This window comes from Oncorhynchus clarkii, chromosome 13 (genome assembly GCF_045791955.1).
Source record: "Oncorhynchus clarkii lewisi isolate Uvic-CL-2024 chromosome 13, UVic_Ocla_1.0, whole genome shotgun sequence".
NCBI lineage: Eukaryota > Metazoa > Chordata > Actinopteri > Salmoniformes > Salmonidae > Oncorhynchus > Oncorhynchus clarkii.
In genome coordinates, this window is record NC_092159.1 from 30,805,175 (window position 1) to 30,823,937 (window position 18,763).

General features: G+C 40.7%; 1 protein-coding gene across 1 annotated transcript in view; it reads right to left on the reverse strand.

Annotated features, from left to right (window-relative positions):
- Positions 1-312: 312 nt before the first annotated feature.
- The window catches only part of LOC139364480 (zinc finger protein 180-like), a 34,074-nt gene continuing 15,623 nt past the window's right edge, over positions 313-18,763 (reverse strand). Inside the window, exon 2 of the mRNA XM_071101268.1 lies at positions 313-4,403. Coding sequence (XP_070957369.1) covers positions 3,514-4,403 — 890 coding nt within the window. The 3' untranslated portion in view covers positions 313-3,513. The remainder of the gene's footprint in view (positions 4,404-18,763) is intronic.

Here is an 18,763-nt window from a genome sequence, read left to right on the forward strand (position 1 = left end):
TATTGTTATTTATTTTTGCTCCTTTGAACCCCAGTATCTCTCCTTGCACATCTATCACTCCAGTGTTTAATTGCTAAATTGTAATTATTTCACCACTATGGCCTATTTATTGCCTTACCTCCTTACTCCATTTACACACACTGTATATATATTTTTCTGTTGTGTTATTGACTGTACTTTTGTTTATTCCATGTGTAACTGTTGTTTTGTCGCACTGCTTTGCTTTATCTTGGCCAGGTCGCAGTTGTAAATTAGAACGTTTTCTCAAATGGCCTACCTGGTTAAATGAAGGTGAAATAAAAAAAAATAACATTTTGTTGTTGAAATCAAATCAAACTTTATTTTTACAGCACATTTCAGACATGGATGCAAAACAATGGCTTCACAGGAAAAAACTAATATTTAGTACACAACAAACAGAAGACTAATGAGCACCCTATGGAAATTCCATTGATTAAAATATTAATCGGACGCAATATCCAACCCAAAATATAAGCTTGTTTTTTAGGAGAGGTTCTGAAAGACACTGAGGGTGTCCACTGAAAGTTGACTAGTAACAACAACTGGGACCTAAAAGACACCCACCATGAGACCCACTAAATCTGCCCAAGAAGAGGCAAACAAAAGAAAAACCCACACCAAACTTAAAGACAGGAAGTAAACCAAAAAGGTAGAGCAACTAAAGGTGTTGACTCTCCACATCTATCAAGACTACTGGAGCACTGGGCCAGACACTCTTAAATAGAACCTGGACCAGCTCAGGTGAAACACCTTCCCACTAACGAGATGGACAAGCCAGCTCAAGTGTAACACATACTGACTAACGAGGTGACACCAATCAGTGCGTCCTAAAGTCCAACCTCAAAACATAAATGGAAAAACCAAAGCCCGTAACATCTTCCCCTTTAAGACAACAAATTAGAGGTCGACCGATTATGATATTTCAACACCGATACCGATTATTGGAGGACCAAAAAAGCCGATACCGATTAATCGGACGTTTTTTTAAATTTATTTATAATAATGACAATTACATCAATACTGAATGAACACTTATTTTAACCTGACATAATACATCAATAAAATCAACTTAGCCTCAAGTAAATAATGCAAAAACAAAGTGTTGGAGAAGAAAGTAAAAGTGCAATATGTGCTATGTAAGAAAGCTAACGTTTCAGTTCCTTGCTCAGAACATGAGAACATATGGATGCTGGAGGTTCCTTTCAACATGAGTCTTCAATATTCCCAGGTAAGAAGTTTTAGGTTGTAGTTATTATAGGAATTATAGCACTATATCCCTCTATACCATTTGTATTTCATTAACCTTTGCCTATTGGATGTTCTTATAGGCACTTTAGTATTGACAGTGTAACAGTAAAGCTTCCGTCCCTCTCCTCGCTCCTCCCTGGGCTCGAACCAGCAACACAACGACAACAGCCACCATTGAAGCAGTGTTACCCATGCAGAGCAAGGGAAACAACCACCCCAAGAGCGAGTGACGTTTGAAACGCTATTTGCGCGCGCTAACTAGCTAGCCATTTCACTTCGGTTACACCAGCCTCATCTCGGGAGTTGATAGGCTTGAAGTCATAAACAGCACAATGCTTCACGCACAACGAAGAGCCACTGGCAAAACGCACGAAAGTGCTGTTTGAATGAATGTTTACGCGCCTGCTTCTGCCTACCACCGCTCAGTCAGATACTTAGATACTTGTATATTCAGTAAGATTATATGCAACGCAGGACACGCTAGATAATATCTAGTAATATCATCAACCATATGTAGTTAACTAGTGATTATGATTGATTGTTTTTTATAAGATAAGTTTAATGGTAGCTAGAAACTTACCTTGGCTTACTGCATTCACGTAACAGGCAGTCTCCTTGTGGAGCGCAATGAGAGAGAGAGAGGCAGGTCGTTATTGCGTTGGACTAGTTAACTGTAAGGTTGCAAGATTGGATCCCCCGAGCTGACAAGGTGAAAATCTGTCGTTCTACCCCTGAACGAGGCAGTTAACCCACCGTTCCTAGGCCGTCATTGAAAATAAGAATGTGTTCTTAACTGACTTGCCTAGTTAAATTAAGGTATAAAAAACAACATTTATATTTAAAAAAATCGTTGGCCAAAAATATTTGATTTCCGATTGTTATGGAAACTTGAAATCGGCCCTAATTAAATTGGCCATTCCGATTAATCGGTCGACCTCGACAACAAATATATCCTACATTTTTGATGGACGAGTTTGCTCACCACCAACAGAAAACAACTTCCATTTCACATGATAAACAACTACAATGCTTCACCTTCACCAATACAAACATGGCGTCTACTGGCTGTCAACAATTAAAAACTAAATATTAATATACAATAGTATTATTTTTTTCACATTTTTCTTTATAGAATCCGAAAACTCACTTGCTTCTAGAACTCTAGTCCACTTTTTATTTAACCTTTATTTAACTAGGCAAGTCAGTTAAGAACAAATTATTATCGACAATGACGGCCTAGGAACAGCGGGTTAACTGCCCTGTTCAGGGGCAGAACAACATATTTTTATCTTGTCAGCTCGGGGACTCGATCCTTTCGGTTACTAGTCCAACGCTCTAACCACTCGGCTACTGAAAGTACGTTGAAATTACGTTGTTTTAAAGTAATTTAAAAAATGACCCGAAAATACATATTTTAAACAACAACCAAACAAATATTGGACGTTGGGCAGAGTCTTCTTTTCAATGACATTTTGCTTGGTGGAGCCCCAATGTCAAAACACAGTTTTAATGTGTCCAAATCAATAACCAATATTCAGAAACAGTTTGGGACAAATTGAAAGCCTAAACATAAAATGTGCTATTTACACAAACATCTGCCACAATAATCATATTACTTGTATTTTATAACAAGCTCCTTATAAACTGCACAAGCACCAGAAACGCTGTTGTTTTGACAAGTAGCAATAAATCACTGATATCGATTAGGGGGGAAATCAGGTTGTACGTGATGTGGAAACGAACACAACTAAAAAAACACATGGAAATGGGAGATATATTTTCCCTCACTGGTTAGGGGACAACCTGCAGAAGACAGTCAGCTACATTTTGGAGAGATGCATTTAAATGTAGGGGTCGCTAAACAAAGGAACACAACACTTATTTTCATCACTCAACGATATCATGTTGAAATCAATTGTGCGATAGGAGGGAGATGAGATTGAACGTCCTGTTAAAACTAACAGCTCAAAAACCACACGGAATCTGGGAATAATGTGTACATCCCTGGTTAGAAGACAATTTGTAGAAAACAGATTGCTACATTTTATAGTGTTGCATTTTGATTCAAGTTGGACACCAACATAGTAAACAGCATAACGACTTTTTGTTAAAAGGCTAATATCCATAGCATGCTGAAATCAATAGAACAGGGGGCAAACGTTAAGGCTTCAACATTGTGACATTATTAAAATAATCCTACTACAATGTTAAAACATTCTACATTGTGACATTAATTCATTGATATCATGAAACAACTCCTTCATGTATTTTCTGATGATTAATCAGATATCTTTTATCAGAGTATCTCTTCCCACATTGATTACAGCTACAAGGTTTCTCTCCTGTGTGTGTTCTCTGGTGTCGTGTCAGATTGCTAGACTTAGTAAAACTCTTCCCACATTGAGCACAGCTAAAAGGTTTCTCTCCTGTGTGTGTTCTCTGGTGTGCTGTCAGGCCGCCAGATGAAACAAAACTCTTCCCACATTGATTACAGCTAAAAGATTTCTCTCCTGTGTGTGTTCTCTGGTGTACAGTCAGAACTCTAGATGAAGCAAAACTCTTCCCACATTGGTTACAGCTATAAGGTTTCTCACCTGTGTGTGTTCTTTGGTGTCTTGTCCGCTTGCTAGAGGTAGTAAAACTCTTCCCACATTGAGCACAGCTATAAGGTTTCTCTCCTGTGTGTGTTCTCTGGTGGTATATCAGGCTGCTTAGCTGAGTAAAACTCTTCTCACATTGATTACAGCTAAAAGGTCTCTCTCCTGTGTGTGTTCTCTGGTGTGCTGTCAGGCCACCAGATGAAACAAAACTCTTCAAACATTGAGCACAGCTATAAGGTTTCTCTCCTGTGTGTGTTCTCTGGTGTGATATCAGGCTGGATGACCGAGTAAAACTCTTCCCACAGTGAGAGCAGCAGTGAGATTTATCACTTGTGTGAATTCTCTGGTGTACCTTTAGTGAACTTGATCTTGAGTAACTCTTCCCACAGTCAAAGCAGCGGTGAGATCTCTTCCCCGTGGATCTCTCCAGGTGTTTCTTGAGGTGTTCTAATGTGGAGAGACTCTTCTCTGCCTTGTCAGCATCATGAGGTTGTTGAGGCTCCCCAGAGGGCCCATGGTAGTCCCGTCTCTCGCCTGTGTGAACAACAAAGTCAGACAGATGGTTAAAGGCCCACAACAGCAGAAATCCACTGTAAAAGGTGATGCCAATAGCGTAGCCATGATGTTGTACAACAATTGACGTCTAATGAATGTACTGATTATTTGACATTTGTCTTAAAATGAGCAAGAATAGTCATATTTTGTCTTGTTTTCACATTAGCAGTAACATCTAAGATTGTAGACTAGAAATAAGTTATTCATGTTGTTGACTTTTGGTCTCCAATATAGGCCCCATTCTGTGTTTGCAAAAAATTGCGTCATGAGGGCGATGCACATGCAATTTGGTTGTAGAAACTCCTCCATGCTAATGAGGAAACCGATAGTTATGGATGTAGTATATCTGCCTGGAGCAAAAATGGTGAGCAAAGATTTTAGTTTTTCACAATGTATTCTGAAAGTGAACGGGGGAAAACTCAGGGGAGAAACCTCCATTTCCAGGTTGCTTATGAGTACATTTAACACTATAGTGCCTTGCGAAAGTATTCGGCCCCCTTGAACTTTGCGACCTTTTGCCACATTTCAGGCTTCAAACATAAAGATATAAAACTGTATTTTTTTGTGAAGAATCAACAACAAGTGGGACACAATCATGAAGTGGAACAACATTTATTGGATATTTCAAACTTTTTTAACAAATCAAAAACTGAAAAATTGGGCGTGCAAAATTATTCAGCCCCTTTTACTTTCAGTGCAGCAAACTCTCTCCAGAAGTTCAGTGAGGATCTCTGAATGATCCAATGTTGACCTAAATGACTAATGATGATAAATACAATCCACCTGTGTGTAATCAAGTGTCCGTATAAATGCACCTGCACTGTGATAGTCTCAGAGGTCCGTTAAAAGCGCAGAGAGCATCATGAAGAACAAGGAAACCACCAGGCAGGTCCGAGATACTGTTGTGAAGAAGTTTAAAGCCGGATTTGGATACAAAAAGATTTCCCAAGCTTTAAACATCCCAAGGAGCACTGTGCAAGCGATAATATTGAAATGGAAGGAGTATCAGACCACTGCAAATCTACAAAGACCTGGCCGTCCCTCTAAACTTTCAGCTCACACAAGGAGAAGACTGATCAGAGATACAGCCAAGAGGACCATGATCATTCTGGATGAACTGCAGAGATCTACAGCTGAGGTGGGAGACTCTGTCCATAGGACAACAATCAGTCGTATATTGCACAAATCTGGCCTTTATGGAAGAGTGGCAAGAATAAAGCCATTTCTTAAAGATATCCATAAAAAGTGTCGTTTAAAGTTTGCCACAAGCCACCTGGGAGACACACCAAACATGTGGAAGAAGGTGCTCTGGTCAGATGAAACCAAAATTCAACTTTTTGGCAACAATGCAAAACGTTATGTTTGGCGTAAAAGCAACACAGCTGAACACACCATCCCCACTGTCAAACATGGTGGTGGCAGCATCATGGTTTGGGCCTGCTTTTCTTCAGCAGGGACAGGGAAGATGGTTAAAATTGATGGGAAGATGGATGGAGCCAAATACAGGACCATTCTGGAAGAAAACCTGATGGAGTCTGCAAAAGACCTGAGACTGGGACGGAGATTTGTCTTCCAACAAGACAATGATCCAAAACATAAAGCAAAATCTACAATGGAATGGTTCAAAAATAAACATATCCAGGTGTTAGAATGGCCAAGTCAAAGTCCAGACCTGAATCCAATCGAGAATCTGTGGAAAGAACTGAAAACTGCTGTTCACAAATGCTCTCCATCCAACCACACTGAGCTTGAGCTGTTTTGCAAGGAGGAATGGGAAAAAATGTCAGTCTCTCGATGTGCAAAACTGATAGAGACATACCCCAAGCGACTTACAGCTGTAATCGCAGTAAAAGGTGGCGCTACAAAGTATTAACTTAAGGGGGCTGAATAATTTTGCACGCCCAATTTTTCAGTTTTTGATTTGTTAAAAAAGTTTGTAATATCCAATAAATGTCGTTCCACTTCATGATTGTGTCCCACTTGTTGTTGATTCTTCACAAAAAAATACAGTTTTATATCTTTATGTTTGAGCCTGAAATGTGGCAAAAGGTCGCAAAGTTCAAGGGGGCCGAATACTTTCGCAAGGCACTGTACTTTGGATTATAATTGTAAGGCTCGTTTGAATGTCCTGCTTAATATAATGTTTGTGTCATCATCGCAAACCAACCTCTTTGTACTTAAAAAAAACACTTCAACCAGTAAAATGCTCTTTGGCTTTTTCATCAGCCTGACAATGAGGGTTTGTACACAGTTTGCCAAATTGGCCCATAACTTCACCTAACAACAAATATAGGAAAATAGCTCTGTGTGTTGTATAATAGCCTATCCATCAAGGAACAGTTCTGTACACATTATGACCAAAGTAGGGATGTTGGATCCAACGTGGAGCACGGCATAACTGTCTTTACCAGAGTAATGAATGAAGAAGTACTTTTGTTGTTGTTGCATGTCGTGATGTTTGTCATTTGACTGTCATTCAGAAAATTATTTATTGGATCAGCTGATGATAGTTGAACATGTGACTGTAACAAAATAGCTAAAGTATTAAGAATGTGTCATTATTGAAGAACCGCATTAAGGACAGTATCCATTTGGGTGTTGTCAATAAAGTTACGATATTTGTTTATTTTATTTATATTTCACCCTTATTTAACCAGGTAGGCCAGTTGAGAACAAGTTCTCATTTACAACTGTGACCTGGCCAAGATAAAGCAAAGCAGTGCGACAAAAACAACACAGAGTTACACGTGGGATAAACAAATTAACACAATAGAAAAATCTATATACAGTGTATGCAAATGGAGTATGGAGGTAAGGCAATAAATAAGCCATAGTAGCGAAGTAATTACAATTTAGCAAATTAACACTGGAGAGATAGATGTGCAGATGATGATGTGCAAGCAGAAATATTGGTGTGCAAAAGAGCAAAAGAGGAAATAAAAACATGGGGTAGGTAGTTGGATGGGCTGTGTACAGATGGGCTGTGTACAGCTGCAGCGATCGGTAAGCTGCTCAGATAGCTGATGCTTAAAGTTAGTGAGGGAGATATACGTCTCCAACTTCAGCGATTTTCGCAATTCGTTCCAGACATTGGCAGCAGAGAACTGGAAGGAAAGGAGGTCAAAGGAGGTGTTTGCTTTGGGGATGACCAGTGAGATATACAGTGGGGCAAAAAAAGTATTTAGTCAGCCACCAATTGTGCAAGTTCTCCCACTTAAAAAGATGAGGCCTGTAATTTTCATCATAGGTACACTTCAACTATGACGGGAAAAAAATCCAGAAAAATCACATTGTAGGATTTTTTATGAATTTATTTGCAAATTATGGTGGAAAATAAGTATTTGGTAAATAACAAAAGTTGATCTCAATACTTTGTCATTGCCAACAAAGGGTATATAACAGAGGTCAATACTTTGTCATTGCCAACAAAGGGTATATAACAGAGGTCAAACGTTTTCTGTAAATCTTCACAAGGTTCACATACACTGTTGCTGGTATTTTGGCCCATTCCTCCATGCAGATCTCCTCTAGAGCAGTGATGTTTTGGGGCTGTTGCTGGGCAACACGGACTTTCAACTCCCTCCAAAGATTGTCTATGGGGTTGAGATCTGGAGACTGGCTAGGCCACTCCAGGACCTTGAAATGCTACTTATGAAGCCACTCCTTCGTTGCCCGGGTGGTGTGATTGGGATCATTGTCATGCTGAAAGACCCAGCCACGTTTCATCTTCAATGCCCTTGCTGATGGAAGGAGGTTTTCACTCAAAATCTCACGATACATGGTCCCATTCATTCTTTCCTTTACCCGGATCAGTCGTCCTGGTCCCTTTGCAGAAAAACAGCCCCAAAGCATGATGTTTCCACCCCCATGCTTCACAGTAGGTATGGTGTTCTTTGGATGCAACTCAGCATTCTTTGTCCTCCAAACACGACGAGTTGAGTTTTTACTAAAAAGTAATATTTTGGTTTCAACTGACCATATGACATTCTCCCAATCTTCTTCTGGATCATCCAAATGCTCTCTAGCAAACTTCAGACGGGCCTGGACATGTACTGGCTTAAGCAGGGGGACACGTCTGGCAGGATTTGAATCCCTGGCGGCGTAGTGTGTTACTGATGGTAGGCTTTGTTACTTTGGTCCCAGCTCTCTGCAGGTCATTCACTAGGTCCCCCCGTGTGGTTCTGGGATTTTTGCTCACCGTTCTTGTGATCATTTTTACCCCACGGGGTGAGATCTTGTGTGGAGCCCCAGATCGAGGGAGATTATCAGTGGTCTTGTATGTCTTCCATTTCCTAATAATTGCTGCCACAGTTGATTTCTTCAAACCAAGCTGCTTACCTATTGCAGATTCAGTCTTCCCAGCCTGGTGCAGGTCTACAATTTTGTTTCTGGTGTCCTTTGACAGCTCTTTGGTCTTGGCCATAGTGGAGTTTGGAGTGTGACTGTTTGAGGTTGTGGACAGGTGTCTTTTATACTGATAACAAGTTCAAACAGGTGCCATTAATACTGGTAACGAGTGGAGGACAGAGGAGCCTCTTAAAGAAGAAGTTACAGGTCTGTGAGAGCTAGAAATCTTGCTTGTTTGTAGGTGAACAAATACTTATTTTCCACCATAATTTGCAAATAAATTCATAAAAAATCCTACAATGTGATTTTCTGGATTTTTTTTCTCATTTTGTCTGTCATAGTTGAAGTGTACCTATCATGAAAATTGACAAGCCTCTCATCTTTTTAAGTGGGAGAACTTGCACAATTGGTGGCTGACTAAATACTTTTCTGACTAAATAAGTTTTTCATTTATTTCATAAAAGTTGATTATATTAAGTCATTCAAAGAGAAGCATGTCTTGATTGAGTCATGTGTAATGAGTGATAATTTAAAACAAACTTTACACCCACTACATATTTCCATTGAACCATACTTCTAACATGGATCATTTTCACCCCAGAGGCATATCTTTTATCATAGCGAAAATGTGGTTCATTCAATTCTTCATGACTTTGTCAATCAACTGTTTCTTATTTAACCTAAATCATGCTTTGGTGTTTTTGTATCAAAATGGACTTAACAAATTCAAATCCTTTGGAGTCATTTTGACCCCATGCATAAGCACCTTTGATAAATGGGTCGTTTATTTCAAATCAAAATCAAATCACGTACACGTGTTTAGCAGATGTTTTTGAGGGTGTAAAGAAATGCTCGTTTCCCCAGCTCCGACAGTGCAGTAATATCTAACAATTAATATCTAACAATTTCACAACATATACCCAATACACACAAATCTAAGTATTTGAATCTAGGTTTCTCTGTAGACATGATCCATCCCACCAGAGGGTGGAGGGGCTCCTGTTTCAGTGGTTTTGACCTGATAGACACCTGCAGAGACAGTATAGTGCCTCCCATGTACTCTCCTAAAATTTGATTTTTCTATACCACGTATCACGTGACTGTGTACAAAACTACCAGCGGTAGAAACCTCAGCCAGCGGTATACAGTGTATTCGGAAAGTATTCAGAACCCTTCACCTTTTCCACATTTTGTTACATTACAGCCTTATTCTAAAATTGAATTTTTTTCCATCCTCATCAAATGACACACAATACCCCATAATGACAAACCAAAAACAGGTTTTTGAAAAAAATGGCGTATCCTTAAGCGGTTTTAATCATTGATACATAAAAGGCCTGATTGGTGGAGTGCTGCAGAGATGGAAGAACCTTCCAGAAGGACAACCATCTCCACAGAGGAGCTCTATCAGAGTGACCATTGGGTTCTTGGTCACCTCTATGACGAAGGCCCTTCTCCCCCGATTGCTCAGTTTGGCCAGGCGGCCAGCTCTAGGAAGAGTCTTGGTGGTTCCAAACTACTTCCATTAAAGAATGATGGTGGTCATTCTGTTCTTAGCGACCTCCAATGCTACAGACATTTTTGGTACCCTTCCCCAGATCTGTGCCGACACAATCCTGTCTCTGAGCTCTACGGACAATTTATTTGACCTCATTGCTTGGTATTTGCTCTGACATGCATTGTTAACTGTGGGACCTTAAATAGACAGGTATAAACAATATGATTTCATGTGGCATAAACAAAAACACAAATTCTCAATAAAAAATAAGTCAGAACACAGCGCCTTTATTCTCTCATGTGATGTCAGGTTCTCTGACTGGAAAAATGTCCTTCCACACAGAGAGAGAGCAGGGGTAGGACTTTTTTAGTGTGTCTTCTATTGCTCCTTCAGGCTCCTTGACCAGATAAAACTCTTTCCACACTGGGAACATAGAAAATGTTTCTCCTCTGTGCATTCTCTCATGCTCCTTCAGGCTCCCTAACAAGGTAAAAGTATTTTTACACTGGGAGCAGTGGTAAGGCTTTTTTCCTGTGTGTAGTTTTCGCATGCTTTTTTAGATTTCATATCCGAGTAAAACTCTTTCCACAATGGGAACATTGGAAAGGCTTTTCTCCTGTGTGTATTCTCTCATGCTGTTTTACTTGCCCTTTCTTAGTAAAACTCTTTCCACACTGGGAACATTGGAAAGGCTTTTCTCCTGTGTGTGTCCTCTCATGAACTTTTAGGTGCCCTAACTGAATAAAACTCATTCCACACTGGGAACATTGGAAAGGCTTTTCTCCTGTGTGTATTCTCTCATGCCTTTTCAGGTTAGCTAACATGGAAAAACTCTTTCCACACTGGGAACATTGGAAAGGCTTTTCTCCTGTGTGTGTCCTCTCATGCAGTTTTAGGTTCCTTAACCAGCAAAAACTATTTTCACAGTGGGAGCAGTGGTATTGTCTCACTGGTTTGGGCGTCTCTGGGTCTGGTTCCCCTGAAGGACTCTTCCCACTGTCAGAGTGAGAGTCTGGTCTCTCTCCTGCCAAAGACAGAGTATCTTGTTAAACAGAGACCTGAATGAAACCTCCACATGATAAAAAGGTCTTCCTATGAGGTTTAATCTAGACTAGATCCCTCAATAAAAGAGCAGAACTGGTCATCACAGAGTGGCTGTAGTGCTTTTTAGGCTGGGTAAATCCATTTGAATTCAATACATTGTTGACAGCATCCCCTTTGATTAAAAAAAGCTTTCCTTACATGTTTGACTATGGAAGAAGTGGTAAGAAAGTGACTTTTTGTAACTGAATGCAAAAACATTCATGAGACACACAGTACCAGTCAAAAGTTTGGACACACCAAGTCATTCATGGGTTTTTATTTATTTTTTTACTATTTTCTACATTGTAGAATAATAGTGAAGACATCAAAACTATGAACTAACACACAGGGAATCATGTAGTAACCAAAAAAAGTGGTAAACAAATCAAAATATATTTTACATTATTCAAAGTAGCCACCCTTTGCCTTGATGACAGCTTTGCACACTCTTGGCAGTGTCTCAAACAGCTTCACCATATGCTGAGCACTTGTTGGCTGCTTTTCCTTCACTCTGCGGTCCAAACCATCTCAATTGGGTTGAGGTCGGGTGATTGTGGAGGCCGGGTCATCTGATGCAGCACTCCATCACTCTCCTTTTTGGTCAAATAGCCCTTACACAGCCTGGAGGTGTGTGGGGTCATTGTCCTGTTGAAAAAAAAAATTATAGTCCCACAAGCGCAAACCAGATGGGATGGTGTATCGCTTCAGAATGCTGTGGTAGACAGACAGGTGTGTGCCTTTTCAAATCATGTCCAATCAATTTAATTTACCACAGGTGGACTCCAAACAAGTTGTAGAAACATCTCAACGATGATCAATGGAAACAGTATGCAAGTCTCATAGCAAACGGTCTGAATACTTATGCAAATAAGGTATCTGTTTTTTCTTTTTAATAAATGTGATGTTTTCTACAAACCTACTTTAGCTTTTTCATTATGAGGTATTGTGTGTACAGTTGTGGCAAAAAGTTGAGAATGAGACAAATATAAATTCAGTCTGCTGTCTTAGTTTGTATGATGGAAATTTGCATATTCTCCAGAATGTTATGAAGAGTGATCAGATGAATTGCAATTAATTGCAGACTGAATCCCCAAAAAACATTTCCACTTTGTTTCAGCCCTGCCACAAAAGGACCAGCTGACATCATGTCAGTGATTCTCTCGTTAACACAGGTGTGAGTGTTGACGAGGACAAGGCTGGAGATCACTCTGTCATGCTGATTGAGTTCGAATAACAAACTGGAAGCTTCAAAAGGAGGGTGGTGCTTGGAATCATTGTTCTTCCTCTGTAATCCATGGTTACCTGCGAGAACAATGCCTTTTCAAGCATGATGGAGCACCTTGCCATAAGCCAAAAGTGATAACCAAGTGGCTCGGGGAACAAAACATTGATATTTCGGGTCCATGGGCAGGAAAGTCCCCAGACCTTAATCCCATTGATAACTTGTGGTCAATCCTAAAGAGGCGGGTGGGCAAACAAAAAACCCACAAATTCTGACAAACTCCAAGCATTGATTATGCAAGAATGGGCTGCCATCAGATGTGGCCCAGAAGTTAATTGACAGCATGCCAGGGTGGATTGCAGAGGTCTTGAAAAAGAAGGGTCAACACTGCAAATATTGACTCTTTGCATCAACTTCATGTAATTGTCAATAAAAGCCTTTGACACTTGTAATTATACTTCAGTATTCCATAGGAACATCTGACAAAAATATCTAAAGACACTGAAGCAGCAAACTTTGTGGAAATTAATATTTGTCATTCTCAAAACTTTTGGCCACGACTGTAGATTGATGAGGATTTTTGTTTATTTAATCCATAGTACAATTAGCCTGTAACATAAAATGTGGAAAGACTTTAGTGACATAAATAAGGGGTTTAAGACATGCACTATTTTATTTTTATATATCTTAGATATAGGAACAAACTTCCGAACAAACTTCCTTTAGATGTTTTGGGGGAAACAATGTTACTATGGTTACTGTTGTTCTATGTTGTGAATGTTATCCAATGTGTTACTAGAGGTCGACCAATTATGATTTTTCAACACCGATACCGATTATTGGAGGGCCAAAAAAGCCGATACCGATTAATCGGCCGATTTATTTTTTTTATTTGTAATAATGACAATTACTACAATACTGAATGAAAACGTATTTTATCTTAATATAATAAATACATCAATAAAATCAATTTAGCCTCAAGTAAATAATGAAACATTTTCAAATTGGTTTAAACAATGCAAAAACAAAGTGTTGGAGAAGAAAGTAAAAGTGCAATGTGTGCTATGTAAGAAAGCTGACCTTTCAGTTCCTTGCTCAGAACATGACAACATATGAAAGCTGGTGGTTCCTTTTAACATGAGTCTCCAATATTCCCAGGTAAGAAGTTTTAGGTTGTAGTTATTATAGGAATTATAGGACTATTTCCTTCTATACAATTTGTATTTCATTAACATTTGAGTATTGGATGTTCTTATAGGCACTTTAGTATTGCCAGTGTAACAGTATAGCTTCCGTCCCTCTCCTCGCTCCTCCCTGGGCTCGAACCAGCAACACAACGACAACAGCCACCCTCAAAGCAGCGATACCTATGCAGAGCAAGGGGAACAACTACTAGAAGGCTTAGAGGGACTATGAAAAGTAGCAGATAGATATATTGAAACAGGTGAGGATAAATTAGGCTTGGTGAGGAGGCAGAGCAATTCTAGGCGAACATAATCACTGAACCCATTCAATACTGAAAGAGATTAATATCCAGGGAGGAGAGGGAAGCTAATTCTAGAGTAGTGAGATATGAGATATTAATTAACGTTGAAAGTCCCAAGGAACAATAGTTTATAATGAGCTTATAATTGTATACGGGTGAAATGTAATGTCCAAATCAAAAGTCAACTATAGATGAGGTTTCCAGAAAGGAGAATACATACAGATTATCATTAAAGAGTTACACACATAGTCAGACAGAAAAGTAACTAAGTAACGGTAAATAGCAGATTCATAGAAAACACTCACATAGGTAAGTGATTAAATACCATAGCTACATAACGGTAAGGATTAAAGATGGGTATAATTTCCTCAAAGGAGAGGGAACTAACGGGAGACGAGCGTTATATGGAACAGAAGGATAAGAGAAACATTGATTTCGGTCTAAAATGGAGAAAGAAATATGATTTTGATGGCCGTCTAAATGTAGAAAAGCTGGAATCACTTATAAAACAGATACATAAGGAATGTGGAAATAATGTGAAAAAGCAGAATAAACAGGGGTTATATACAGCCAGAATCTGGCTGTCGGAAGCTAGAAAAAGAGATGATAAAGAAAAGAGGTGTAAACCCAAAGAAAGCCAAGATGTGCTGCCCTCTGCTCCCGCAGATGAAAAAATTGGCCGTTTGTGCGGGGGTGCGAGTATAAAACTATATCCTTCTCTAGTAGAGCAAGCATACAGAGGTAATTCGGACGACGAGGTGGTGATTCCTCGGAGGAAAGGACAATTGCCGCTCCTTGCTGGGCCCCCCCCAGCTTATAATACGGGAGCGGATGATGGGAGGCCAGTGGTAAAGGGAGGTAAAGAGAGGGAACAGAAATTAGAGAGAGCCTGGACAGAGGCTCAGGCAGTGAAGGAGACAGATAGATCGGAGAGGGGAGAATATCAGACACATTCACCGAATCATAACCGATCAGGGCTGATTAGAAAAACCTCAGAAATAGGAGAGAAAAATACACCGAAGCCTAGGAGAGCTTTCCAGCATTATAAAGGGGAAAATGAAAGTGTAGAAAGAGAGGATCTGTACCCCCTAATAGAGTTACCCAATCCCCAGGCGGGGGAGGGAGATCATGAACCTATTGTTCGGGTCTATAGACCTTGGACGCAGAGAGACGTAGAAAAGGCAGTAGAAGGTATCCCCCACCCGAAGACAGGAATGGCAGGTTTTGAGAGAGATCTGAATGGACTAGCGTCCAGTTTCAGGCTAAACACAGGGGAGGTGGAAAGAGCAGTTAGAACCATAGTGGGAAAGGATTGGTTTGCTGTGCGCGGGGCCTGGGTGCCAACAGGGAATAATGGGGACATTATACAGTGGAGCGCGGGACCTGGAGAGCCATTCAGGGCAAAAATTACAGAATTATGCGCTAACCTAACAGAACATTACCACCGACACGCCGATTTTTCTAAGGTAACTGAATGTAGACAGGGAGAAGGTGAGACAGTCAGTCAGTACCTAGAACGTTTAAAAGATGTATTCAATGCTAACAGTGGTACGCCAGAACCAGCCCCCGGGGGGGATCAAAATACCCCTTATCATCAACAGCTAAAAATAGCCTTTTTAACTGGAATGCGCGTCGAAATCAGTAAGGAGGTGAAAAAGAATTTAGTGGGGTGGGGGTTGGCAACTCTAGCGGAGGTAAAAAGATATGCTGTCCACCATGAACAGCACGGACAGGCAGAAAAAAGAAAAAGAGAAAATAGGAAAGATGAGTTCTTGATGGCAATGTTAGAAGACAGAGCGACAGGAGGAGGAAACAGAGAAAATAGACAGCTGAAATGCTACAACTGTCGACGAGATGGACATTTCGCCAGAGAATGCGAAGCCCCATGTTACCATTGTGATAAAAAGGGACATCAAAGCCGCAACTGTAAGCAGAAATCACAGGGTAAAAGGGGGAAAAAATTGAAGGAGCAGAGGTGCACTAAATCTGAGACGGGCAGCGATAATGATAAATCATGACTAGAGACTGATAGTGCTGAAATAGTCACGAAGGAGATGGTGGACTGGTATGAGGAAAATGACATTGATTATAGTGAAAAAAATTCTGACCTTGACGGTATAGATAAAACAGACGCGGAAATGGAGGTGTTTGAATTGGCCACAGCAGACCTAGCTCTCGCACTAGAAGAAAAGCCCGTTTTAACACTGATGGTCATGGGAAAAAGAATTACATTTCTGTGTGATACGGGAGCATGTAGGACAGCTATATGCAGTGAGGATGCGCCAAAAGGGATTCCAGTTTCGGGGAATAAGATAATTGTACGTTCCGCGTCAGGCCATCATTGTGTAGAAAGACTCTCGACTCCCATAACTCTCAGACATGAAAGGACTGAGGGGGAGGCGACAGTCCCAATTCTGATATCAAAACTGTGTCCTGTGAATCTACTGGGGAGAGATGTAATGAAACTCTTGAATATAGCTATAACACCTACAGACAGAGGTATGAAAGCCCAGGTTGTTCAGAATAACATGGTAATCTGTGGGGAAGGAGATCCACATTACTGGTATAGTCAAGATTTATTGAGAGGAGGACTAACAGACATACCTAAAGCATTGTTGAAACTGACAGATGAGGTAATATCAGGACCCACTAAAAAGTCTCCAGATGACTTGCACTGTACATTGTGGTATAACAGACAGCCCGGCCCCGACCTGGTATATGAGAAGGCACTTCTAGGTACAGCTGAGCGAACAATTGGTCTGAAATGGTTTCATTATGACTCTGCTCGTGCGGCGGTGGAGGTGGAACTGCCTGCTCATATACAGACTCTATACAGAGAAAAAGGGAGCCCCCATGTGTCATTAGCTGGAGAACCCTCTGGGCAATGGAGAAATATGGGATATTGGGTGACAGAGGGGAAAAGGCTAACAGACTGGGTAACAGGGGAGGGAGGTGTTCAACATAGCCCGTCCACGGATAGGTACAGACGCAGGTTAAACTGGAGAGCAAACTGTGCCCCCACTGTGCACATTAGTGAGGGTGGGGGGATTTTCTGAGAGGCAGGATACCTATTGACAGAAGAACAGGAGGAAGATTTGAAAGGAGTACCCGAGTATCTGTGGTCACAGGGTCCCGGGGATGTGGGATTGATTAAAGGAGTAATTCCGGTTCAAGTTGTCCCAAAATCAAATTATAGACCTTACCAAAAACAATACCCATTAAAGCCAGAAGCGATTAAAGGAATAACACCCTCTTTTGAACAGTTAAGAAAGGGAGGGGTTATAATACCGGGGGATGAAGCGTTCTGTAACTCTCCTCTTTTTCCAGTAAAGAAGGCATTCCCTAGCACTGACTGGAGAATGGTAATGGACCTACAGGGGGTCAATAACAGTGTGATACCAAGAACACCTTGTGTTCCAGATCCGCACACTCTTTTAAATCAGTTGAAGCCGGAGAATGCTTACTTTACTGTGATAGACCTTGCTAATGCTTTCTTTAGTATTCCGTTACATCCAGACAGCCAGGGGTGGTTCGGATTCACCTTTTTGGGCCAAAAATGGACTTATAGCAGACTAGTTCAAGGTTATTTGGAAAGTCCCACTATCTACAGTCAGGCAATGACTAGGAATCTTGGAAAGTTCAACCCTCCCCAGGGAAGTCAAATTTTAATATATGTTGATGATATTTTGTTGTCAAATTCTTCACTGGAGGCCTGTAAGGAGGATACTCTTGCTCTGTTTCACTTCTTAGCAGACCAAGGTCACAAAGTTAATAAGAGGAAGTTACAGCTCTGGCAGGAGCAAGTTATCTATTTAGGACACACCATAACTCAGGAAGGGAGAACACTTAATTCAACCAGGAAGACAGCCATTCTAGAAGCACCCAAACCACTTGATAAGAAACAAATGATGAGTTTCTTAGGAATGATTAACTATTGTAGGGCGTGGGTCCCGCATTTTGCATTACATACAGGGTTGCTTAGTAATTTGATCTATGGTAAGGCTATGGCAGCAAAAGATAAAATTGTATGGACTAAGGAGGCAGAAGAACAGTTTGTGGCTATTAAACAGCTATTGATATCTGACACTGTTCTGGCATTCCCTAGGTATGACCGTGAATTCACACAGACTGTGGATTGCAGGGAGGGGTTCATGACATCAGTGTTGACTCAGAGACACGGAGGGAAGAATAAGCCGGTGGCCTACTATTCCTCCCGTCTTGATGAGGTGGCACAAGCAATGCCCCTGTGTTTGCAGTCAGTGGTGGCTGCAGCACGGGCTGTGGAGGACTCTGCCTCTGTAGTACTATACCATGATTTGACATTAAGGGTCCCACATGCCGTCTCAATTTTGTTATTAGAACATAAAATGGCGTATATGTCACCAGCAAGACATTTGTCTTGTATGATTATTCTGTTAAATATGCCAAACTTAACAATTGAGCGTTGTACTACTTTGAATCCATCCACTCTGATCCCTATAGCCACCGATGGGAGTCCTCATGACTGTGTAGCTGAGACAGAGAAAGTGGTTCTCCCCAGACCTGATCTAACTGATTTGCCTTTGCCAGATGCTGAAATAACTATGTTTGTAGATGGGTCTTCTAGGAAGAACCCGGATGGCTCAAATGCTACTGGTTATGCAGTAGTGACTCTCAATAAGGTGCTTGAAGCTGGAGCTTTGCCTAAAAATTACTCCGCTCAG